This window comes from Squalius cephalus, assembly GCF_949319135.1.
Source record: "Squalius cephalus genome assembly, chromosome: 4".
In the NCBI taxonomy this organism is placed as follows: domain Eukaryota; kingdom Metazoa; phylum Chordata; class Actinopteri; order Cypriniformes; family Leuciscidae; genus Squalius; species Squalius cephalus.
This window is the reverse complement of record NC_137125.1, coordinates 3,997,773-4,023,776: the sequence shown is the minus strand read 5'-3', so window position 1 is coordinate 4,023,776 and position 26,004 is coordinate 3,997,773. Positions and strand designations below refer to the sequence as shown.

The window sequence follows — 26,004 nt, the reverse complement described above, 5'->3', positions numbered from 1 at the left end:
TCTTCAATATGATTATTACATATCTTCAAAATGGAATTAGACCATATCGCATATATCAATAGCCTATAGTTCAAATCTGCGCTGTCTCCAAGCAAGCTGACCCGGAGCTCTCTGCACTGCTCCCTCTTCCATGTTTTATTAACAGTTCTTGCTAGTATTCACCATGGTAACTGTCGTTTCCATATTAACCCCAAAATGCCATATTTTTCTTTGTGTTTTTTTTAAATATTTTTTAATTACTGTGGTGGCTCATACCAACATTGTATTAACAAAAACTAGTTTGGGACTGCTATTTAATACCTTTAGCATAGGCCTAATGTTTATTACTACTGCAAACTAGTCTTTAGACATATTCTTACAATTTATGTTAAGTAAAGGGGGACAGTACTAGTGTGTGTGTTAACAAATTTTGAAAAAAATAAAACATGAAAAATAAAAAATATTGGGATATATATATCGAAATTCAGCCTAAATGTATCGGGATATGACTTTGGGTCCATATCACCCAGCCCTAGTAGAGATGAAAACTCTTGTTCATTACATTTTACTTCATAATTGCAACCGCATGTGTTGTAGCCTATTCATTGTTGCAAAACTTGTTCTGTAGTTTGTTTGAGCTTCAGATCAATGGTTTTGATCACGATAACAATGCTGATGCTGTCATGTAAATAGTTTTCTAATCAGCAATAAATATAACAATTTCTGATCAACCCATATCAATTGCATGCTTAAAATAACATACCGGTTAAAGCCCCGCCAATTTCAAGACAACCGGTCCCACTTCCGGGTTAAATCCCGCCCACTTCTGGGTTAGGCCCCGCCCAGTCCGAGTACAGATACAGATAATTCATATGATTAACAGATACAGATAATGCTGTACTCGCTCATCCCTACTGAATACACAATTAGGTTAAATTACAAGAAATACATCATCTCTTCGTTATTACACAGCGGGCTTTTTTTGAATAGTTCCTGCAAACTGTACCATTTTCAGTAAGGGGTTAAACGGATCGTACTTGATCCGTGAACCAGCATGTGATTCGAGAAACGTTATCATTTGCATTTTTTTTTTCTTAGTCGTTTAACTTTTACCTATTTAATGATTTTAAACGAGACTACGTCTGGAAAAGACAGTGGTGTTTAATTACTCGCTCACAACCGCACCCAAAGCGCGCACACTCACAGAGTGGATTACATTCAGATAGAGCGCGAACTCCGAATTGATTATCTTTTGAGTATCCATGTACATTGATGGACACACAACATGTCAAAATACCCATATCTGCAACTATTGTGTCTCAAGTGATCGCGAAGAGTTGAAAAATAAATCAGGTGTATCAATCTGTGCATTCATTGTCTTAATTGCCTTCACATTATAAATACCTACTGTCTTACTGTAATTCATGTTAATCAAACAAAACTGCAAAGCTTTTTCTATATTAAATTCATACTGATCAGTTGTTACATTTACATTTCTGTACCCAATATAATTGCTACATTTATAATGAATACAATTACAAAATGGACTACCTGTTTTCTTATTGTTCCCATATAAATGATCTCACAATACATCTACGTACTCTACTTTTTAGCTCACAACGAAGATTTCGACATACAATGCACACAAGAAACAACTGTAGACGTGACAAGTGGACTGGACTTCACCTACAGACCACCGCAAGAGACTCAGCTGAGCATAGCTGACATATCCAAAATGCCAAGTCGCCAATTGGTAAGTGAATAATATAAAGTTCTGATATAGTAATGTAGAAATAAAAATACAGCTTATTAAATGATCCATTTAACTAATATATTATAAAGCTGTAGCCTAGATACAATAAATGTATTATAGTATGATTTTATTATTATTATTATTATTATTATTATTATGTAATGTTTATAAACTAAAACTTTCAAACCCAGTTTCACAAACAGGGCTTATATTAAGCCAGGATTATGCCTTTGTTTTGACATCAAATAGGACATTAAAATAGGTCAGTGCCATTGTTTTGTCTCAAGATGCACACCAGTACATTTTTAAAAAGGTACAATTATAAAAGCTACTTGAAACTCCTATTTGAACTAAAGCCTAATCCTGGCTTAGTTTTAACCCTATCTTTTAAACCAAACCATAATATTTAACCATCATAACTGTACTGCTTTAAATTGAAATAAAAATTGTTACAAATGCTTACATATATTTTACAGAATCTGCTAAATGTTTGTAAAGAGGCTGAAGGGTTACAAATTTAAGAATCTATTTCAGATATGCTTCATTACATAACATCACGGTGAGGAATACTGATTTTAGCTTTTAAGGTTAAGATCTCAGCAAAGTTGCATGTCTTTAATGGCTCTTCGAGTCCCAGTTTCACTCAGACTGATGGGATTAGCACACGAATGATTCACTGAGAATCTCACCTTTTGTTCTGCAAATGGATTTCGGACCCAAATGGCTCTTGGAGCCTTATGCTGATTGAATTAGGATTGGCCAGACACTCACAGTCTAGGGTGTTACCTTAACCTGTATACTCATTTACATGCTTTGCTTGAATTTGTCTCCCCCTCCAAAAGTCCCTCTCTCTTGGAAGGTATATAACTTACAATGTATAATGTTTGAGTTAAATCATGTTGGAAGTACTACAGCAACGTACAGCGGAGTTCTCAATAAAGAATAACTTCCGTTGAACACGATCCCAACTGTCTCCTGGTCTCTGCTTCGAAGAAAGAAAACTTTCCAACAAGGCATAACAAAACTACATGGTTTTAACTTACAGTATGCCATGAATAAAGTATTTCACAAATGTTAGTCCACAAAACACAGTCTTTATTAAAATTATTTTGTGTGTGTGTGTATATATATATATATATACAAAATAGGAGTAGTGTATCGGTACTGGCTGAACGTTGGACCTTCCTGGATGCTCAGTACTGACTGGCTGACTTGCTTTGTCTTCGTTGATGTGTCTCTCTGTTCAGTTGCCATCATGGGCTCCCTAACCCTTTCCAGCATGTTCCCACTGCTGGAATTAGCCTCCATGAAAGGGTTGAGAAAGCCCATGATGGCACTGTACTTCCACGGTTTGTGACCCTCCGCTGCTGACCCACTTCTCTTTTGGTCTTTTGTTTTATTAACCTCCCTCCTATATGCGTCACAGAGGTTCTTCCACTTTTTTCTACACTCCTCCACTAAAAATACAAAACACAATCATACACATCACACACACATTATCATTATGTATAATGATAGCTGCATCACCTGTTATATATATATATATATATATATATATATCTACAGTTGAAACCAGATATTTACATACACTTCAGAAAAAAACACAAACTTTTATTTCTTTACTGTCTATAAGGCTGAAGGCCGCGGGAGAACGGCGCGAGGCTGGTGGCGTCATTACTGAGATTTCTGATTTGAAAACACAGTGGATGTGTGGTTCACCAGCTGCAGTATGTATACAGCACCAGTTGTGTGATGTCACTGTCAAACAGACCAATCAGGTTGATTGCTATTGTTTATTAGATGGGAGGAGCCAGCATCTGGAAAATGCTCTGGTTAATAAATATTCAGGTTAATAAAGTTGTAATGTAACTTTTGATTAATATTGTAATTGATAAAATAGTATAAAGTCAAACTATTAACACATTAAATGCAAGTTTATACATAACTGCCCATTCTTTTTATTGCAAACTATTAGCTATACCATTTTATACTTGTATTGATCTTTCAACCCCATCTGTTCACTTTGCTTTGAGAAACAAGTTTAATCAGACTGTTATAAATATTGAGAGAGTCAAACATAAAAAAAATAAAAATAAAATAAAATAAAATAAGAATATATTTATTAAATGTGTGATCATGCTTCCTTCCCTGATAGGGTCTTAAAATAGGCTTCATAAAGTACTTTATACTATTTTATTAATTACAATATTAATCAAAGGTTACATTACAACTTTATTAACTTATATAATTAAAAATTTTATACTTGTATTGATTTTTTTTAACCCCAGTTTACAGTTCAAGACTCAGAATTAATCAGACTGTTATAAATATAAAAATAATAATAATATATTTATTAAATGTATCAAATATTTTTTGAATGTAGGATATCATCATCATCATCATTATTTATTTGAGCATCTGAGTTCCACAAGGTTCTACACATTAACAAGGTTCAGCACAATAGGCAGAACAAAAGAAAGATACATACGCAAATGAATAAGTAAGTAAATAAAAAAATAAATAAAAAAAATGTGGATATGATGCTCAAAAGGAGTAGGCAGAAGCTTAAGCTTATTGAAGCCTACCCCCTTTTATACATTTAAGCCATGGGTCACCAAACTAAGGCCTGCGGGCCGACTCAGACCCGCCACCCCCCTTTGACTGGCCCCCCAGCCCCTCTGCCCCCCACTACTTGAACCAGCCCTATGAGGCAATCCCCAAAAGTCGTCATGGACGGTACGTCATGGTACGGTAGTCACAGTTTGGTGCATACATTTACACGGAGAATACACGGTATAAAAAATTTAATTAATGTAATGCGTAACTACTGTTAGATACGCGGGTTCTTAGGGACACCTAATCTGTAGCTCCGCCTTAGCTCTGAAGCAGGCTGCGGTGAAAAGATTGCAATGCTGGAATATGTTGAGAGAGAGGTGTGGGCGCGATCGAAAAGTCGTAAAGTGTTTACTTATATTTGTGTGTGTGTGTGTGTGTGTGTGTGTGTGTGTGTGTGTGTGTGTGTGTGTGTGTGTGTGTGTGTGTGTGTGTGTGTGTGTGTGTGTGTGTGTGTGTGAGTGAGTGAGTGAGTGAGTGAGTGAGTGTGTGAGGCGCGGCTGCGATCGAACAGTGGAAACATAACATACTCCGTCATTTAGTTTATGCAGGACAACATTTAAACTGCAAAGTGCTTAAGTTACTGTTATTTACATTTTTAAGGAAAACAAATATATTAATCTGAAATGTAGCAGATTAATTTTCAATTAATTCAGGTACAATTAATTACCAAACATATCAAGGTATTTTTATTAATTGAATTAATGAACTAATTATATAAAACTATTGTCAGTGCATTACAAAATAAACTGGTTCTATGCCTTTACTTTATTAATAAAACTTTTTTTTTTTTAAATACAAGGCTTAAGACATTTATTTTTCTTTTGGTGGTCCAGCCTGAGACATGCACAAGCCTTCTGCATTTCTGTTTTGATTTTCCCTCCATTGTACCGAACTCGTACCGAACCGTGATTTCTGAACCGAGGTATGAACCGAACCGTGACTTCTGTGTACCGTTCCACCCCTAAAAGAGAGTGCAGAGTTTTCAAAGAACAGTGGACCAACGATTATTTGTGAAGAATAACTTTAATTAAAACAAAGTTTGAAGACTCGATTACAACTTTTGCAAACCACTAGTAAAGATAAAGAAATATGTGCCAGGAATCAAGTGTTGATATAGTAGTGTGGATATAGTAGTGGGGATGGCTGTGCCAGGCTAGTAATCTCTACAACACAATAAGGCCTGCTGGTGGTCATTTTGGTCTGGGTCATACAATTCTATGTTATATAGCTGACCCGGCCCCGGCCCCCCATCACAGTCAGGAACGATAATGTGGCCCCCAGAGAAAAAAGTTTGGTGACCCCTTTAAGCAATAGATACATTTACTATAATCAAGAAGACAATTGACACACAATTATGTTGTCCTATTCCAGTAACTATACAATCAACAATATTAACTGACAACCATACTGCTGATTCCAAGACAAGTGAAGAAGACTCCTCAATAAGTACAAAAACCCATCATTGCCAGTAACAACTAGTCACCAATCTTTTAATTTGATCTTTTGTTCCTTGTTGTTATTAATTCAATGCATTTAATGGCCACAATTATTTATAATTATAAATAGTTTAATTATATTATCTTTATTATCTTATATTATCTTTTTAGTTTGCCGGTCACAAAAAAACCCAACACAAATAGATTGCTCCACAACTAATTTCCACACTTAAGAACATTCTTCCATCCTGTACTTAGACAGTATGACTTGTTTATACTTTGATTTGAATTGATAAATGAATGGGCACTGCTTGAGTTGGGCTCTCCACCACACCACACAGGGATATCAACTTTAAACCACAACGGCTTCATCAAATGCATGATTTTATAATTTTGTATAAATGCATAATTTTCATCTTGAGATTTGAAATTATTTGGAGAAGTTTTAGAAATGGGCTGATAAGGTATTTTATTGCCCTGTAAACAACCATTGATGGCCCAATGATCACAACCATGATGGCCCAATGATCACAACCATGATGGCCCAGTTTTGTTTGAAAATGGTCCATAATTTGTGTAGATGGCCCACTAAGTGGTTTAAAATTGGCCCATTTTCATCCTGTGATTGGGCCTATTCAGGTAAAGGTTTAAAAAATTGTATCACCTGCTGCAGAAAAAGGGGTGGTACTCCAAGTGGTCAATAAAGGTGAGGCTCAGAGGCACCAGTTACTCAGTTCTTCAAGAACAGGGTGAAGACAACAGATTCCTCCTGCACTTTCTGCTTGTTGAAACCAGCTTTTTCATCTGTGAAGAATGGCTCCCAAGTGGTAAGTTCAAATCATTTGATATACCTGACATGATAAACTGTAAACATTTGAATTTATTCTACGAATTTAATATGAATTTTGTTTGTATATGACAAAACACAACAGCATGTTGAAACTTTGCATGCATGTTCATGATGATAAATGAGAAAACGGTTCCACTTTATATTGTGGCTCTAATACCCGTGAACTTACATATACACTATGTACACATGTAGTACAAATGTGTAACAGAACATTATTATTAACATTTTTTTTTTTTCACTTCAGTAAGTATACATGTAACAGGAATTATGTAACTATATTTTGTTACAACAATCAAAAATATACAGTATTTAAGATTCCATGTGGAAGTGAAACAACTTGTGTAAAATATTTATGTTACAAAATGTAGTTACTTAATTCCTGTTACACATGTGTGTACTTACTGAAGTGAAAAAGTGTTGTTAACAATGTCCTGTTACACATTTGTTCTTACATACTATGAACACATGTAGTTACTATGCAAGTTCACAGGTATTTGGGCCACTTAATATAAAGTGGGACCAAAGTCACCAAATATCAAGAATAGCTTTCACAAGTCAACTCTCTGGATTCTTTTTCTTTCTCTCACAGTGACAAGGATCGTCGCATCATTTCCTGTCTGCAGTGTTTCAAGCCACAGGAGATGCTGCCTAACCACCTGTTGAGGGTCTGCATGAAGGACCAGACTGATGAGGAGAGGAAAGCAGAGGTGGAGAGAGCCAAAAAGTCCATGAAGGCCTGGACCCTCGTAGGCAGAACCTGGGACTACAACGCCATGGTCAAGCGGTACCCTGATGAGGCATCCAGACAGGCTCTTCTGGAAGACCTTCGTGAAAGGCATTTTTTGATCCTGAATGACCCCATGGACGCACAGGCTGAATCCAGTCACAGACCACCAGGCGCTGCAAAGTGAGTTGTTATTCACTAGTATTACTTTTCATTTAATGCAGAAATGCATTTAAATTTAATATTGGAACGCTGCCAGGCACACATACAGAAACATCTCTAACTCGCCTCCTTATTTGTTTTTTGTTTCATCTAATCATTCTAGGTCTGCTCAGCCGACTCTCCAAGACTGCCAGAGAGTCCTCAGAGTGTCACAGACGGACATGCTGGGCATCCACAGGAAGCTCCTGGACCAGCAGCATGTGGAAGAAGACCAAAGGACGCTGTTCCGGTACTTCTGCGAAGCCATCCTGGTGCTGAGATACTTCCAGCGACCAGAAGCAGTGATGGCATTTACAGTAAGTACTTTGATTTTATACACACTGAAGAAACACTGTAAAGTAAGTCACTCACTGTGTTCTTTATTTGTTTTCCAGGCTTCAGACTGGATCAACAAGAGAAATGTTGATGGACGAATCCACATGAAGGTGCAATCCACAAAGCAGAGTGCAACATTTTCCCTCACAGAGGAGGACTCTGCTGTAAGTTCTCTAACAGGATTTCTGCCCAGCATTTTCAAATATATGGTTAATGATACACACATTTAAAGCTTAACAAATAAATTATACTAATAAACTATACTAGTTAATTCATTTGAAGACTAATAAAGAAAATGTGCATTGTCCCTTTTAAAATAAAGAATAAAAAGAATGTGCAGTTAGGTGGTATGCAATTTATACTTTAAAATAAACTGGGTCAAATTTGGTGAGAGCATGATAAGGATGCAGCACCTGGGGAGAATCTTATCAGGGTCAGAGGTCAGATCTCTTAAAGTTTTCTGTATGCATTAAAGGTCCCGTTCTTCGTGATCCCATGGTTCAAACTTTAGTTAGTGTGTAATGTTGTTAGAGTATAAACAATATCTGTAAAATTAAAAAGCTCAAAGTTCAATGCCAAGCAAGATATTTTATTAAACAGAAGTCGCCTACAGTGAACGGCTCGTTTGGACTACACCCCTCTACTTCCTTCTTTAATGACGTCACTAGAACCGTTTTTTGACTAACCTCCGCCCACAGGAATGCTCCCTCAACTCTACCGAAATTCGTTTATGTACTTGCGCACTTCTAATAACTTACTGTGTTTACTCAGCTCTTACGGTGATTTTCTGAAGTAAAACTGACGCTTCATCTTTTGTGTGATGTAGAATAAACTTTATTAAACTCATCAGTATATGTTTGATCATCATTCGGACCTGGTCCGAAACAGCAGACTTGTAGGCTATTAATAAATAATGGATACATAGCCTACAAGCAGATGACAAACACGTTATAATAACCGTAATTAAACTACTGAACTATACCTGTTCCATCTCTATACAGCACTCTGACTCTGTAGGCATTATTGTCCGACTCGAAATGAACATTTCTGATATTATCATCATTCCGTGAGATGAAATTGTCCTGAGAGACTGAGCGCAAGCTCGTGAGGCTCCGCCCCTGGGTCGTCCAGCAGCAGCTCATTTGCATTTAAAGGGCACACACTAAAACAGCGTGTTTTTCTGAGCCCCAAAAATTGACAATTTAAACATGCTGTAAAAAATGATCTGTTGGGTATTTTGAGCTGAAACTTCACATACACACTCTGGGGACATCAGAGACTTATTTTACATCTTGTGAAAAGGGGCATAAAACGGGACCTTTAACTTCATATCTGATCTCCACAGATGCTGGATGCATACTTCCAGAAGATTCGTCCAGGATGTCTGCAGGACAGTGTGGACGACCAGGGCAGATTTTTCCTGTCCAAACAAGGGATACCAGTTGGCAACGTCACGAGCGACCTCAGGCGTCTTCATGAACAGTAAGTTTTAGCAAAATCATGTATAATAGTGTATGCATTTATACGCACTGTACAGAGAAATATAAAATGATTAAGTTGATAGTCTGGCTTATGTACTACATAAAGTTGAAAGAATTGAGGATTAATCTGAGATTTGTTCTTCATTGCAGGTACGATTTGCCAAGCTTTTCAAGCCAGCAAGCCAGAAGAGCCCAAAGTACTATGACATGGTATGTCATCATCCAAAACACACAACATTCATATATTTTCTGTTTGTCAGCTGCTTCCAAGGTCTGTCTAGCTTTTTGTCAGAGTTTGAACATGAAATCTTCTCATATTTTCAGCTCTTCTTCTGATGAGCCGGCCGATGAGAGGAGAGGTCGGAAACAGAAGAGAGGCAGAGGCGCAGCTGACCAGGATGACAAGGACTTTGGAGCGTTTCTCCTGCAGTTTCCAGCGACGGCGAGTAGCAGCCCGCCCACGAAAAAGAAGCGGACCGCTGCGGGGTTTCCACCTGACAGAGTGTTCTATGACAGGTGGAGGGCTGTGCAGTTTGCCAAGCGAGAGGAGCGCCTCTTGTGTAAGTTCATGTGCTTTATTATAAAAAAATGTATACATATTTCTATAATCAAAGTAACATAATTCACATTTTGGACAAGAATGTTAATTTAACATTTGTCTTTGACAGCCCAGTGTTCAAGACGGCCCCCGACTGTCAGCAAGGTGTCACTGCTGATCCAAAAAGAGGGTTGGACTGGCAACTGTCCTCACCCCGAGGACGTAGTGGCAAAGTGGAGACCCGTCACGAGGGTGCAGGTGGAGTCGGATCCATGGATCATCACTACAGTCCGGAGCCAAAAGTGGACAGGCCTGGCCCTCAAGGACTTTGGCACAAAAGGACAAGGTATGTAAACATGTCTTGTGAGCAGATATTTATACTCCTGGAGTGAAGACTAATTGCACCTTCTTTTGACCACAGGAGTTGTTGCCACCAAAGCCTTTGCCATGGGCTCCATCGTTTGTGATTACCATGGCAAGGTAATCACAGGAGCAGAGGGCCAGAAGATGGTCGAGTCCATCAAGGGTGACACGGCCCACCTTTTCTTTTTCCACGCTGGTGGTCGGGACCTCTGTGTGGACGCTGAGACTTTCCCCTGTGAGTGTCACCCAACAGAAAACACCATGGGTCGGATGATCAACCATTCCTCCAAGAGAGCAAACCTGAGGCCAGTCCACTGCATGATGAACTTCCCTGAAGGACATAGGGATGTCATCCTGTTCCAGGCAAAGAGAGACATTCGTTTGTGCGAGGAGCTGCTGTTTGACTACTAAGTCTTTTCGAGGAGAAGCAATAATCCTCGACTGGCTGAATGACTGAACACATCAGGCCATTCATTCACCAGTAGATTTTGTTTTATGTCACAATACTGGGAGCTTGCGTATGGAGTATCGATGTGTCATAACATTGGTAGTTCATGTAAATGGAGCATCAGTGTGAACATTGAAATGATTGACTACATCTATGTCCTGGAGCTGGAGTGGCTGGATGTTTTTTTTTGTAAATAAAAATAAATAATTTATACATGCCTTTAATATGATTTTTGATTTTCTTGCAAAACAAAACACCAGTGAAAGGCCTGAATCTAGGCTATATGTTACCCTTAGAAAGCATCAAATCACTTGGGTCAATAGCTTCAGCCAGGACCATAGAAATAATTAGGTTACCCTTTTAGCCTTTTGAAAGGTTCTTTGTCACGTACATGTGGAATGTACATCTCATCTGTTGAATAACTTGAGCATTAGATTCATTGGACTCTATGCTAGGAGGATGAGAGACTACAAGAATACTATTAAACACAAACAATACATTCTCTTATTGACAATATATCATTGAACTTAAAATATACATGGCTGAACAGACATGACACAGACAATAGGTACTGCCTCCTGGTTCAACTCTCTTCAGCCCCTGGATCACTGGCTTAACGTCACGGTGTTCATCAGCTAAATGCATTGTGCATAAGTTCGAAAGTGACACACAATCATTCACTACATCATATCTGTATAAGACATGTGAGACATGCCCCTCCCACGATGGTTGATTGACAGTTAGCGTTTCAACACAGACCTGCCCTCGCGCCCTCGTGAGCGAGCTGTCAATCATAGCATAGCAGAGTAGAATGGCGTCGGTCTAAGAGATTGTGGTGTTCTGTTCTTGGGTGTAATAACGAACACAGCAGTCATATTGATGTTTCTAAATCTGTACAGCTGAAGACGCAGTGGCTGAGTTTGTTTTCGAAAGGAATATTCCCCACGATCAACGTCAATGCTTTCATGTTTGCGCAAATCATTTCACCAGACTGCTTTACAAACGAGGATCAGTAAAAAGCTGGTTATTTGCTAAGAAGCTGCTCCTGAAAAGAGGATTAGTACCAACTATTCGTGTTCCTGCTGCACCTCCAGAAGAACAAGTGAGTGTAACGTTTTATTGACCTTTATATTAATCTTTATATTGATCTTTGCAAATCGCTAGCAGCTTCACAATGAATGCGGCTATTTTTACACTCAGGGTACATTAGGGCATGTTTTCTATGTTCGACGTTCTCAATATAATTCATAATCCCACGTTTATAATGAACGACGCGTTAGGTTTATTGTGTTAGAAACGGTGTACGCACAGAGCAGAAGGGTGGGGTGAGCAAAGCTCATTATCATTTAAAGACACATGCACTGAAACGGCGTGCTGAAAACAGAGCTGTTTTTGACCAGGTAAAATGAGTGTTTTCTTACAATACTAATGAGAATTTTTAATTAAAGTATATTACAAACTTTTAATTTAGACCCTATAGAATCATATTAGCTTGTACAAAAATGATATTATATGACCCCTTTAAATGTATGCTACTTGTAAAGTGTGATTGTCAGCTAATAATACTACAGCTTAGCTTACATACATCTTTTCCAATGTTTCTATCTAAATAGAGAGAGGTGTGAAAGTGCCCCAGGTTGATCGTGCAGTTGGGGTCTACAAGAGAATCGTGAGTACCTTCTCAAATACTTGGAAAAGACAGCGTGAACTGGCCATTGCTCAGGCACAACTAGGCTTGCCTGCTCATAAACTCATCACTGAGACTCCAACCAGATGGGCCTCCAGGCAACAAATGATCGAAAGGGTCATAGAGCAGGAAAAAGCTCTAACACAAGTCCTGCAAGCTGACAAAAAGACCAGACATCTAGCTCTAACATGGCAGGACATGGATGTACTTGAATCTGTGAATAAAGTATTAAGCCCTCTTGTTGAGTTCACAGATGCCTTGTCTGGGGAACAGTAGGTGAGTGTTTCATACTTGAAACCTGTGCTTCATCTTTGCAATGAGCAGGTTCTGAAGCCACAGGATGACGATACCCAGCTCACCAAGGACATCAAGGTGAGGATTCTTGACTATCTGAATGAGAAATATGCCAACCAATCCACCCAGGAGCTGCTTGACATGGCTTCCCTTCTCGACCCTCGCTTTAAAACCACATACATAGAAGCAGAGAGAGTGGACTACATGAAGGTCAAAGCTGCAGCAGAGATGGAGAGTCTTGGAGCTGATCAAAGTAAGTCTGCAGAGGGAGCGTCATTGCCACCAGTCGAAGCTGCTGAAGAAATTCGTGCTAAGAAAAATAAGAAGAGTTTGGGCAGCTTCTTCAAAATAAAATCCCGTAAATGCCAAGCTGACCCTCAGTCAGAAAGAGAGTCCATTGAAATGGAGCTTAACAGCTATTTACAGACAGTTGAAGTTGATGGTGAGACAAACCCCCTGGAATGGTGGAGGCAGCACGAGGCCAATTTTCCACAAGTGGCCAGCCTGGCAAAAAAATATCTCTGTATTCCTGCCACAAGTGCTCCATCCGAGCGGGCTTTCAGCACAAGTGGGAATATTATCACATGCCGCAGATCAGCATTGAAACCTGAGACCGTTGACCAGCTTGTATTCCTCGCTCACAATTTATAATTGTTTTGATTGAGATTCTCAAAGCACATTACAAATTACAAATCATGACCAAGTAAAAATTATTATATTTATTTTTTCCTTATTTATTTATTGAAGTGTTTATTTATTTATTTATTTATTTTTGCTGCAAAAAGATTTTACATTTTTATACTTTCAGCAAGAAGTGATTACTTTGTTTTAATATTTTATACAAGACGTGTTTATGTTTGGTATTTTTTTTGAGGAAAATATCGTTTTCTTAAAAATACCTTTACATATTTATATTTTCTGCAGTATTTTTTCCCCGTTACTTAAGTTTTATTTATTTTATAGCTGTGAGAAGATTACTTGAGGAAAGTTATAGTAATAAGATCTGTCCACATCAAACTGTGAAATTTGTTATATTATGGTTCATCTAAATGTTGAGTTTTTCATTTACTATATTTATCAAGTTCCAAATAAAAGAAAGTAATCAAACAAGGTGAAGTATTTTTCATTTAAGTTTACTTAATATATAAAGCTCTATTTGTCGAATTTCCAGAAAAACAACAAATAAATAACTATATTGTGATATATATCGTTACCGTGAAATAAAATCACTCATACCGTGAAATAGAATTTTGGTCATACTGCCCACCCCTAGTGTGTATATATATACACACACACATATTATTGCAAATAACATACAATATATATATATATATATATATATATATATATATATATATATATATATATATATATATATATTAGTTCTAACTTTATCTATGTTCTTACTTTATCTGTGTATATATGTTATTTGCAATAATAAATAATAAAATGTTTTCAAACATATTGCATGGTGAATTGTGTATCTGTTTACAGGTATTTTACTGTTTTGGTACTGTTATTGATGCCCAGAAACGCCTTTTTTAAGAACCTTTTTTAAGAAACAACAATGTTTATTTTAGATAGATAATACAGATAAATACAGAACAGCATATAAAACAAAAACAATGTGCAAAATAGAACAGCATATAAAACAAAAACAATTTGTTCAAAATAGAACAGCATATTGTTGTAAAGTTTTTCTTTCTTCAAAGCAGTGACCAGGAGACTTGAGATGGATCTTATAAGCAGAAGAGATTTATTCTTCCAAGTAGTCTGTAGTTCATCATCATCATCAAGACTAACTCAAGAGAGTTGCCTTGCAAATTTATAGACATTTAGGGGGAGGGATTTACATTGAGGTTGAACAAAGCATGCAAATTAGGTTTACAGGTTAAGGAACCAGCCCCAGACACAGCGTGTTAGCAGTATCAATTTAATCAGCATACCTATTCAAATGCTGATACTGGCCAGGAACTCTGGTTCCACGGGCCATCCCAGAGCCATTAAAGACAAAAGGTGCGTCTTGAGTCTTTAATGGCTCTAGCCAGTAGCTCCATTTAAAACACAATAGAGAAAACAGGGCTGGCAGGAACTGTTGATCCCATTATCCTAACCTAACCTTAAAATACTAACTTCAATATACTCAACTTTTACTGTTGCAAACTAAATTAAACATTTAATCAAATATGTAATCCAACAATATAAAACAAAAACAATTTGTGCAAAATTGAGCAGCACATGAAAGACAACTACATTTTGTCTATCAATTTTTTAACGAGACACAAGAACCTCTCAGTCTTGGCCTCACTCTCCTTGTGGCGTTTCTGCTCCTCACGGGACTCCTCAATTAAAAATTCCAAAATTGGATTAGTTTGCCGCTTTCTTTTCCTGGGTGAAGGAGTTAAGGGGCTTGGTGTGGCCATGGGGGATGCTGCATTGGGAGAGGCTGTGGCTCCTGTATTTGGCAAAGGTGAGGAGGCTCCTATGGTGTTGGATGCAGTACTGGGCTCAACAATCTCCTAGGACAACAAGACAATACAGAAGTAATCACAATACAGAAATGGGTAATATATCTTGACTAGTATATCAGTTTATATCAACAATTAAAACCTTACCATGAGGATTGTTACTGGATCCTCATCATTGAATGATGCAACAACCACAGGAGGGGCCACCGAAGGCCTGGCACCCAGCACCTCGTGCATATCCTCGTAGTACTGCCTCTCCAGCATCTGTTCCTGAACCAGTTTTAGGTGTTTTTAGGTCCTGGAGGAAAGACAAGCCCATTACTCATAATTATATAATCCTCATAATTATTCCTTTCATTTAACATGTTTTACATTAATAATTAAATGAAAGTGACAAATACATCTTGTAAGAAATGACAGCTTCTCCTGCTAAAACGTGTGTGTTCATTTAACAAGGTTAAATATAAAACATGTTGTGAAAATAAATGACTAGTATTGAGATTGTTAAAGATTTGATTTTCATAACACTACATTGATTACCTTATATTTTCTCTTTAGATTCTCCCACTTCTTGGATGCTTGTTGGCCGTTCAGCTTTCCTTCCAACCCCATTTCTTTTACTAGGGCCCTGTAACATTTAACCAATATAAACAGTAATGAATTAGAATCAGAAAGAGCTTTATTGACACATAGAATGAATTTGTTTTCAGAAGCTTCCACAGCACAAACAGAATGAGTGACAAGGCATAGATAATGAAAAGAATAAAAATATAAGTAAAAATGTTTAAAAAAAATACACAATATACAAACATTGACAATAGACGGTATATATAGTATACAGGTGTGTTATGTACAAACGCAAGGAAATGCAATAAGAAGGATGTGTGTTAAATCAAATGTAGCCTATAAATAGTGTGTGGTGCAAATTAAGTGCACATATCTAACAGAAGCAAGCACAGTAACGTTTAACAGATTACTCACTCCCAAAGTTGTTTTGCCTTGTATTTGGACTTGAGGAAACGTTGCTCATTTTCAGCGCGAAATCTGTTTGATAAAGACCATACAAGACTGGTTAATCTGATCATGTTGCAAGCACGAAACTGTAAGCACTGTTCATTTAACGTTATATTGTTTATATCGAAAATATATTGCGGGACTATCGTTTGCAAACTTCAGCGATTTTTTTTTTTTTTACAAACGTTTCTTTGAAAAACTGTAACCGCACTGGGTAGTACGTAAACATTAGCTCAAATGATCTGTAGGGAATTTTAATAATTAATCATGAATATGATTAATATATTGCATATTACAGTTACATTAAATTATCGAATTTGAAAACAGATCCGATTGTATATATGAATAATCATTTACAACAAATTATAATTCCTCATTCATATATCAATAGTCTTATTTCAGATCGATTTATGCGAGACAACCCTAAATGGAAATTAATATAATTATCAAACAGTTGTTTGTCCCGCAAAACGGCCGTAAGATTAACTTATCAACTACTCAATAAAGTTATCACTTCTTATAATTTCAGGAAGAATAGTTTCTGGCCATTGAAACAACTCTCCTGTCCTTATAAAATTTAGGTTACTGAAACCGTAACAAGATAAAGCGTGTAGCTTAAGATCAAAACATCTCATTGACTTAGTTATATGAGCATTTAAAACAGAGACAGTCAGGAATATATGGAATTTAATAGTGGAACTAATGAATACCTAACTACGATTCACACAGAGTAAATATGCGCATAACAAAACAAACAATAAAACAATACAAGACAAACGGATAACAGATGAGAGAGAGAGAGAGGATGAAAGAGTGAGTGAGGATGAGAATGAGAATCTGCAATCCGAGAGAGATCACGGAATGGCAAAACTCACATATGCAACCTTTTGAGAGAGACAACAAGGAATCACATCAATCAAATCAAATCAATACTTGCGTATGGTTCTCTTTGTATTTGCTTGAGGAAAGAAGGCGAGTGTGTTGTTTTCTTGGAGCTAGTTCTCTCGTGTCTTCCGGGCGAGCGCGCAAAGATTTAAAGGTTCACCGAAATAATTCAGAGTTCATCTCCCTTGTGGAGGGAGATGCGAATATGAAAATAAAACTTAGTAAAGGAAAGAAAAACGGAGATGTTGAGCCATGTGCTCAAGCGTGCTTCTTTAAGAGCAGCGTGCATGTGTTTCCTTAAAGGAACACTCCGACTTTTTGGGACTTTAGCTTATTCACAGTATCCCCCAAAGTTAGATAAGTCCATACATACCTTTTTTATTTCTGTGCGTTCTGTAAGTGTTATTTGATGCACCCACCGCTAGCCTAGCTTAGCACAAAGACTGGATGTAAATGGATAATGGTAGCATACTAATCCCAATAAGTGACAAAATAATGCAAACATTTTCCTATTGACATGTTGTGATCTGTATAGTCACAGCGTGTACAAATAACAAGGCTATATGAGACAGAGACCATTTTTACTCGTATAAATACTGGGAACTATATTCTCACTAGGCGTAGGAGCACAGCTAACGTTACTTGGGCGGAGTGGCTACTTGGGCGGAGTGATTAGCGCAGCACACGAGGCGCCCTGTTGATGGTTCCGTAAACAAAACAAACGTGACTAACTAGCTAGACGCAACTCGTGATCATGGCTGACTTTGAGGAATTGTCAGAGGAATTTTACTGTGTATCAAACCAAGATCCCGAACCATACAGTTTTGAGCCAGAATACACAGACGAGGAGTTACAAACTTTGGAAGCTGTTCATTAGCAAGTTGAATGTTACAGTCCTGAGAGTTACATTTAGCGCCGCTCATTTGTTATTGAGCGATACAGTGTGTTCATGACAACACAATAATAACAATAAAGGGGATACACGGAGCCCCTATTCACGTTATAGTGTCACTACTAAGGTCACATTACATCAGCATGGCACTGTTACAGTATGGCTAATGTTAATCATCTCAAAAATAACGGAACACTTACCGCAGCAACAGGTGATCCAATTTGTCCTGTCTTTATTATCGATGAGATGGCTGTATCCTTCACGTTTCATGGTCCGTGTGGCAACTTGCATTTTTTCAAAATAGTCGTCTATAGTAAAACGTTCAGAGCAAACAAAATACTTTGTGATGCTGTTTACAGGTGTGTTTGTAGCCATCGATTCATCAGGTCAGCGTTTTGGTTGGAATTCTATGAAACATCATAGTATTACCTGGTCTCCCCTGTTTATTGCCGCCGCTCTTTACAATACAGCGAACACCCATGATTGTAAACTATAAATTTACTATCTAGTAATTGCTGACTCTACTACTCCAACTCTCTGCTCCTCACCACAGGGCGCCTCGTGTGCTGCGCTAATCACTCCACCCAAGTAGCCACTCCGCCCAAGTAACGTTAGCTGTGCTCCTACGCCTAGTGGGAATAGAGACCATTTTTAACCGTATAAATACTGGGAACTATGTCTCATATAGCCTTGTTATTTGTACACGCTGTGACTATACAGATCACAACATGTAAATAGGAAAATGTTTGCATTATTTTGTCACTTATTGGGAGATTAGTATGCTACCATTATCCATTTACATCCAGTCTTTGTGCTAAGCTAGGCTAGCGGTGGGTGCGTCAAATAACACTTACAGAACGCACAGAAATGAAAAAGGTATGTATGGACTTATCTAACTCCGGGGGATACTGTGAATAAGCTAAAGTCCCAAAAAGTCGGAGTGTTTCTTTAAAATTAATGTTTAAATTGCATTTATTTTTGTATTGTGTTAAATTTTTATGCTATAAGTGGTGTTAAAAATTATTCTGCACATTATTGTGCCAATGTGTTATGATGTGGGATGTGGTGGGCTGCTGTGGGCCAGAAAGTCCAGGGCCACTTTTTGGTCCCAGTTCGCCCCTGGGTCACTTGACAAGAAAATTGTCCGAGCCACTTGAAATTTCAAGATGGCGGCCATTTTCCAAGATGGCCGACACCTTGGTGGAGCAATTAGGCTTAAGAAATCATTTAGTTGGTGATAGGCTCATGGCAATTTTCATGCTTGTAATTGCTCCACTAAGGTGGTGGCCATCTTGAAAAATGGCCGCCATCTTGAAATTTCAAGTAGCTGTGGGTGGCGTATTGTCAAGTGACCCACAGAGACTGCTCATGCCAATTTTCATGCTTGTATCACCAAATAAACCACTATATCACTTAACTGCTCCACTAAGGTGTCGGCCATCTTGAAAAATGATAAATCTTGAAATTTCAAGTGGCTCGGACAATTTTCTTGTCAAGTGACCCATGGAGACTGCTTACGCCAATTTTCACGCTTGTATCATAAACTGAACGATTATATCACTTAGCCGCTCCACTATTATGAGCAACTGAAAACAGCACAAATGTCAGGGCATGTCAAAACATCTCAAGGGCCCCAAAACACGTTGGACCCCTAAGGGTTAAACCTGTTATATTTGTTTTCTTTGAGACAGAAACTAAATCTGACTTAATAGCAACAAACTGAATGTCAGAAGTACAGCTGAAGTGAACCTGTTTTGCTGGATTTTGCCATTCTCTCAACTGTATGTCTTTCATTTCTCATGTCAGTTCAAAATGTAAAATATGATATGCCTTTACTTTTTCCAGAGAAGCATTTACCATTGCATTTAGAATATTTTTCTCAGGTTTCCTTGTTTACAGCCTCCTCCTCTTGAACTCAATTTTGTGTTCCTGCCACCCAAACCTTCTTCTCTTGTGTGTCTAAATAGATGTTAAACCTCTGGGGTTTGAGGTGTTCTGACATGCTCTGACATTTGTGCTTATTTCTGTTACTTTTAACATTTTCATGGCTAAAGTCTGATTACACTGTGTTCAGCACAAACTCTGCTACAATAATATGTGAACAGCATGTATGTAAAAGTTTGTAGTTTTGAGCAAACAGCGTTTATGCATGGTTAGTGAATTTTTTAAAACTCTTTCAGAAAAATTGACAGAATTTTCCGGCTTTCCGTATTTTCACTGATATATGGTAGGGGGCGCTTTTACACATCTTCTAAAAGAGTACCGAGTCTCCTGATCAATTGTTCTGAATCCCATCGGGATTCTAGTCTTTCACAAAAACGTGATTTTCTCAGCTTTTTTATTAAACTTACACACATCAAGTGTTGATAAAAAACTGTTTTTTTTTTTTTCAGAAAGAGTCTGTTCTTTCTTTTGACATATTGCATTTTCAGATATTCATACAACAAAATATTCTTGTATTCTTGTAATGATCAGAAACGCTGGCGAGGAAAGAGTAAAGGAATCATTGTTTTTAAAGTACACATCTGTCTTGTCCACCCTGGCCACCTGAAATGAGCCCTCAGTACACACACACACACACAGTGCACATGTATACTAAGAATGGAATATCATTCTTTTTACAAATAAAGATGAATGAATTTGATGAATTTGTGTATTGTGTTTAATGGGTATTGGGGAGAGAGTGCTTGGGGAAACAGAGGATGCGCTGGGAAAATATGGCACATGCTTGGTGTGCTTGTGTAACTATGGACAGTGAGTATGTGGGATGGGGAACACTAAAAGATTTTTATTAAGGAAAAATATTTTTTCCAAACTTTTTGGACTGAGCCGGTTTCTTTTTTTACACACAACCTCTCCACATATAGAGAAAATTCATTCAGAGGGAATCAACGTGTGGCGGTGGTCCTGCAAACCACTCGGGTGATTCATTCAGAGAATGAAGCAGTTGTTGCTTCCGACGTCATATCTGATGCGATCTGGGAAAACCCACCACATGGTGAAATTTTACCTATTACAGGTTTTGATATCATATGGAAGCTGGTATCAAGCCCTTTCCAAATCTGTTTTTATTTTTATCATAGCTTGTTGGTAGCAAAAGTTATGTTTATCTGAATTCGGCTGATCGCTATGATTTTCTGGAACGGAATTTTGAGAAAAACAGGTTTAATTAACTCACCGTCGGGACGCTTGTCCTCCATCTCGCGATTGTTACAAAACTGCGTGACGTTATAGTTTAAACAGGATTGGCGCGAAATGCGCACTAATACACATTCACTGTACATGTTATGTGGTTAAACTATCTTTGTAGTGTTAAGAGATGGACAGGTGTATGGGATATACGGCGATTGTTTTTTTTTTCACCTCTGCCGGGCGTTAGAGAAAATGGTCGCATAGAATGCATTAGAGAAAGAGAGTATTTTCAGCTTGACACTATAAATCGCTGTTTTTCTGCACTAAACAAGGGAATTTTGCCAAGATATTTTCAGAGATAAGAGAAAAGATGTTATAGAATAATAATTTAATGGAAAAAACATTTTGACAAAAAAAACTGACATTCAAACTATTTTGGAATTTACTGAAAACAGCCCAGCGCGACATCCGACGGGTTTTCCCAGATCGCATCACATATGTCAAAGTTTGAGAGAAAAAGTTGTCACACTGATAGCAAAAAAGCATTTCATGAGAGAAAAAGCATATTTGAGAGAAAAAGTTTTCATACCAATAGCAAAAAATAATAATATTTGAGACTAAAAAAAGTTTTGTGAGAAAGTATTTTCTCATAGAACATAAAAAAATATAAATTTGAATTTTTTTAAATTATTTCTGAAAAAAAAAACTCTCTCAAAATACTTTGAAAAAACTTTCAGATATATATATTTTGCTATCAGTGTGAAAACATTTTCTCAAAAAAAGTGTTTCTCTCAAAACGCTTTTCTTTGCTCTCGATGCAATTTCTTGCTCTCGTGTCAGGATTCTGCTTTCACTGTGAAAATTGTGTCATGGGCGGGGCCACGTTCCTATTGGCCAGTCGGGGGAGCATCGTCTTGTCTTGGGAGTCGAACTGAATCATTATACCATTGTTCGGTTCACCGGCATAGATGCCGCCTCTGCCTTAGTTGAGCACGGACACTCCAATGTTTGGGTAAGATGACTCACGGTGATCATATGCCTGGTTCAGATTACAAGATTTTTGTGTCTGTTACGATAGTCACGGTGTCAGATTGCACGATTTTGACTCCTAAAAATCTTGTCATGTCGTGGATGGACAAGAAATATGTCAGACTACACGTTGCTTTCCGACCAGTCACCGCGAGCCGTCTCACTCAGATAATTTATTTTCTCGCATGTAATAAAGACACAATTCTAGCTCCATAGTAGTGGTTCAAATGGAATTGTAGTTAATGGTTTGAAGCACGTTTCAAAGCTTCAGTGTCAGACTGCCATCCCTAGTTGTCGGTGAGTTTTATGTTTCTTGATTTGCCAAGTCTTTGTTTTGTATTTAGTTTTTTGTTTTGGATATTTTGAATAAACTGCACTTGGGTTCTACAAACATGCCTCCAGTTAATCCCAACGTTACATAGATTTATTAATAATCATCATCATCATCATCATCAGTCGAGCTGGGCTAGAGGTCGACGAGAGGTTTCCCTCCTTTCGGTTTCTTTTGCCTAGGCGCGGCAAAAAGACAGTTCCATTGTTTCCGGTTCTTTGCCAACTCGCTGATTTCCTTTTCGCTGAGAGTGATCATGCTTTTGTCGGTGATGTGGCGAGATATTTGTTCACGGTACGATGTTCATGGTGCCCCGCGCGTGTTTGTTGGTTTGATCTGTGACTCATATAAGATGAAACGTTTGACCGGTTCGTCTTCTGCCATGCTAATGCAGTGGCCTGTGAACTTAAGCTGGCGATCGCATATAGTTGTGCTTATTGGCACCTGTTGAACCGTCTCGTATAAATGTTCATTTGTGATATGATCGTTCTTCTGGTCTATACCAAGCATGATGCGGTAACAGTTTGTTGCATTTGTATGCGTCGAGTCGTTTCGCTAGATGTTTAGTGAGGATCCATGTTTCGCAGCCATAAAGCAAGATGGAGATGCAAGCGGCTTTGAAGAGTCGAATCTTGAAGTTGATCTTGGTCTTGGGTGCTTTTAGGATGGATTTGAGTTTGTGAAACGCTACCCAAGCTAAACCGATTCGAACATTGACGTCTTTGTTTGTTGATCCTACGTAGGCGCCTAGGTATTTGAAGTCATTTACGATGGCTACCTCTTGGTCATCTATCTTGAGTGCGGGAGCAGGAGTTGCATCTTTCTGTATGTTCAGGCGCATTTGCTCGGTTTTGTTGATATTTATCTCTAAGCCTACTTGGCGTGCTTGTATTTTGAGTGCGGTGACTTGTTTTTGTTGTTGCTCTGCGTTTCCTTCAAGTAGGGCGATGTCGTCGGCAAAAGCTAAGTCATTCACTTTGTGACTTAGCACGCGAGTTGATGCACGTAAAGTTCTGTAACTTCCGTCTGTTTCCTTGCCTTTGTGTGTAAGATATCCAAATTCATTAACTGATAGTTTTGAGACATATTCGATGACTATGATGAATAGAAATGGTGCTAAGACATCACCTTGAAGTACACGGCTCGGAGCACTGGCCTTGCAGGTATACTTGGCTTTTCGAGTCATCGTACAACACCCGAATTGCATCAACGATCTTTGCTGGAATGCCGTAGTGTCGTAGAATGGCGAACATCATTTCCCTGTCGATTGAATCGAAGGCCTTCTTGAAGTCGATGAATGTGATGTAAAGTGGGATATCTTGTGCATATGCTCCATCCATTATTCGTCACAGAATATGAATTTGCTGAATGCAACTGCGGCCTGTTCTGAAGCCTGCTTGGTTCTTTCTGAGCATAATGTCGATGGGCAGACAAATTCGATTTAAGATCATGCGATTGTACACTTTTGCTGCAATTGATGTCAGGGTAATTCCGCGCCAGTTTGTCATTAGATGCCGGTTTCCTTTCTTCGGCAGAGGTATGATGAGATTCGATGTCCATGGAACTGGGTGGACTGTTTGATCTGCGTTTTTGTTTTTGTTGTTTAGCAGTGAATCGAAGTACTCGCACCAGCCTTTGAGTAGATCGTTTTTATCTTTGGGCATTGATCCATTGAGTTTCTTTACTTTGCCTTGTTGTCGTCACCTGAGATCTGATTGACGATCTTCCAGGTTTTGCCGTGTTCTCTCTTGTCTGTGTTCTCAAGCGCTTCAAGCAGGTGGCCGAGATGCGCTTCTTTGTCGTGTGAATGCGTCAGACACTTGGTTCTGCAGGCTTTGCCACGTCATTTTGTGCAAGGGCAATCGTGTTCGCTTGTACTTTGCCCTGACCTTGTTGCAGATGTCGAGTAGTGTGAGAGTTTCAGCAGTGACCCAGCTCGCAAACTTTGCTTTGCGCCTCTTTCCAAGTACTTTTTCGCTTGTATTGCGTAGAGCAGCATCCAGTGCGTCAGCGTGTTGCTGGATCTTGGCAGTTTTACTTGGTAGGGCTTCCATCTTCGTCCATTAGCAAGCTGAACCGATTCTTAAGCTCGCAATTGAAAGACTCTTTGATTTCCAGTTCTGCTAGTCTTTCCCAGTTGAACTTGCATCGATTGTTGGTTGGTTGTTTTGGTGATCTTAGGCTCAGTAAAGTGGTTTATTAATAAAGTGGTTTATAAAGTAAAACACCACAATAGTTATTGTAACTGGTTTATTAATAAAGTGGGTTATAAAGAAAAACACCACAATAGTTATTGTAACTGGTTTATTAATAAAGTGGGTTATAAAGAAAAACACCACAATAGTTATTGTAACTGGTTTATTAATAAAGTGGTTTATAAAGAAAAACACCACAATAGTTATTGTAACTGGTTTATTAATAAAGTGGTTTATAAAGAAAAACACCACAATAGTTATTGTAACTGGTTTATTAAGAGCGTGCTGGTAAAGAAGAAAAGAAGAAGCATTACCTTCAGATGAGTTGGTGACGAGAAACAGTTGGAAACAAAAAAAGAAAAGGAGGATGAAGAGGCGAAAGGCTTTATATCCAGAACTCACGACATCTCAGGATTGGCCCAGTTTTTTGTTGCAATTACACTTTTCTGTCCACTAGGGGTCACCGTGAAGATGTGTCGGAGTGTTTCAAAGCCTCGACTCAATACGGCACATTAATACGGCTGTTATTTTTTATTATTCTTCATATCCACATCCATCATCATCATCTTCTTCTTCTTCATCTTCTTCTTCGTCTTCATCTTCTTCTTCTTCTTCTTCTTCTTCATCTTCTTCTTCAGAAGAATGATGATTATCATCATCTTTAAATGATAAGAATAAATGTTCAGAAAGCATGCTCTTATGCCCTTGGCTTGCATGGTACACTTATATATATTATTTATATATTTGCTTACACTACTACTTCTGACATGTGTATTTCCTTTATTTATTACCTTCTCTAATCTGATGCAGCACCTCATCTAAGATGTCCTCAGCTTTTTTTGGTTAATAATAAATGAACAATGAATACAATTTCTTTTAAAACTTCTTTAATTTATTTTGTGTTGCATATTTCAGTTCTAAAGAAGTCAGCACAGGCAGACTGTACTATTGGCTACAACTTTTGTATTTCTACAACTGTTAACCTGCATTAATGTTTAGGTAATTTCCTGCTTGGATGGTGTTGCATACGCCTTTGTATATGACTCATGAATAATAAACAAAGGTACAAGAAGCTCCACTTATTCATTTCTTTATGGAGGAGCAACCACATTTATTACCTTGCCTGATCAATTCCTTCAAGTGTCTAATCAGCCGCCTCGTTTTCATCTGTCTCAGGGCGTGAAGTGTGATCTTCACAGCTTCCTCGGGACCATGATGCTCTATCATCAAATGTGCCGTGACATTTATATCAGCATGTCTCAGATGATCAGCTGGAATTCGCTGATGTTGTTCAACATGCCTCTTAAATGTTATTTGGTGCCGAGGTCCAAGCTTATGAAGTACGGCGTGAA

At 38.1% G+C, this 26,004-nt stretch overlaps 1 protein-coding gene across 1 annotated transcript; it reads right to left on the bottom strand.

Moving 5' to 3' along the window:
• Positions 1-14,955: 14,955 nt before the first annotated feature.
• Positions 14,956-15,731, bottom strand: LOC307157601 (uncharacterized protein; the record flags this gene model as incomplete). The annotated part of the gene is made up of 3 exons (XM_079869531.1): positions 15,715-15,731; positions 15,322-15,472; positions 14,956-15,225 (listed from the first exon to the last, which is right to left on the bottom strand). The coding sequence occupies exons 2-3, from the start codon at positions 15,436-15,438 to the stop codon at positions 14,956-14,958; spliced, it is 387 nt and encodes a 128-aa protein (XP_079725657.1). The 5' UTR covers positions 15,439-15,472; positions 15,715-15,731.
• Positions 15,732-26,004: the final 10,273 nt, after the last annotated feature.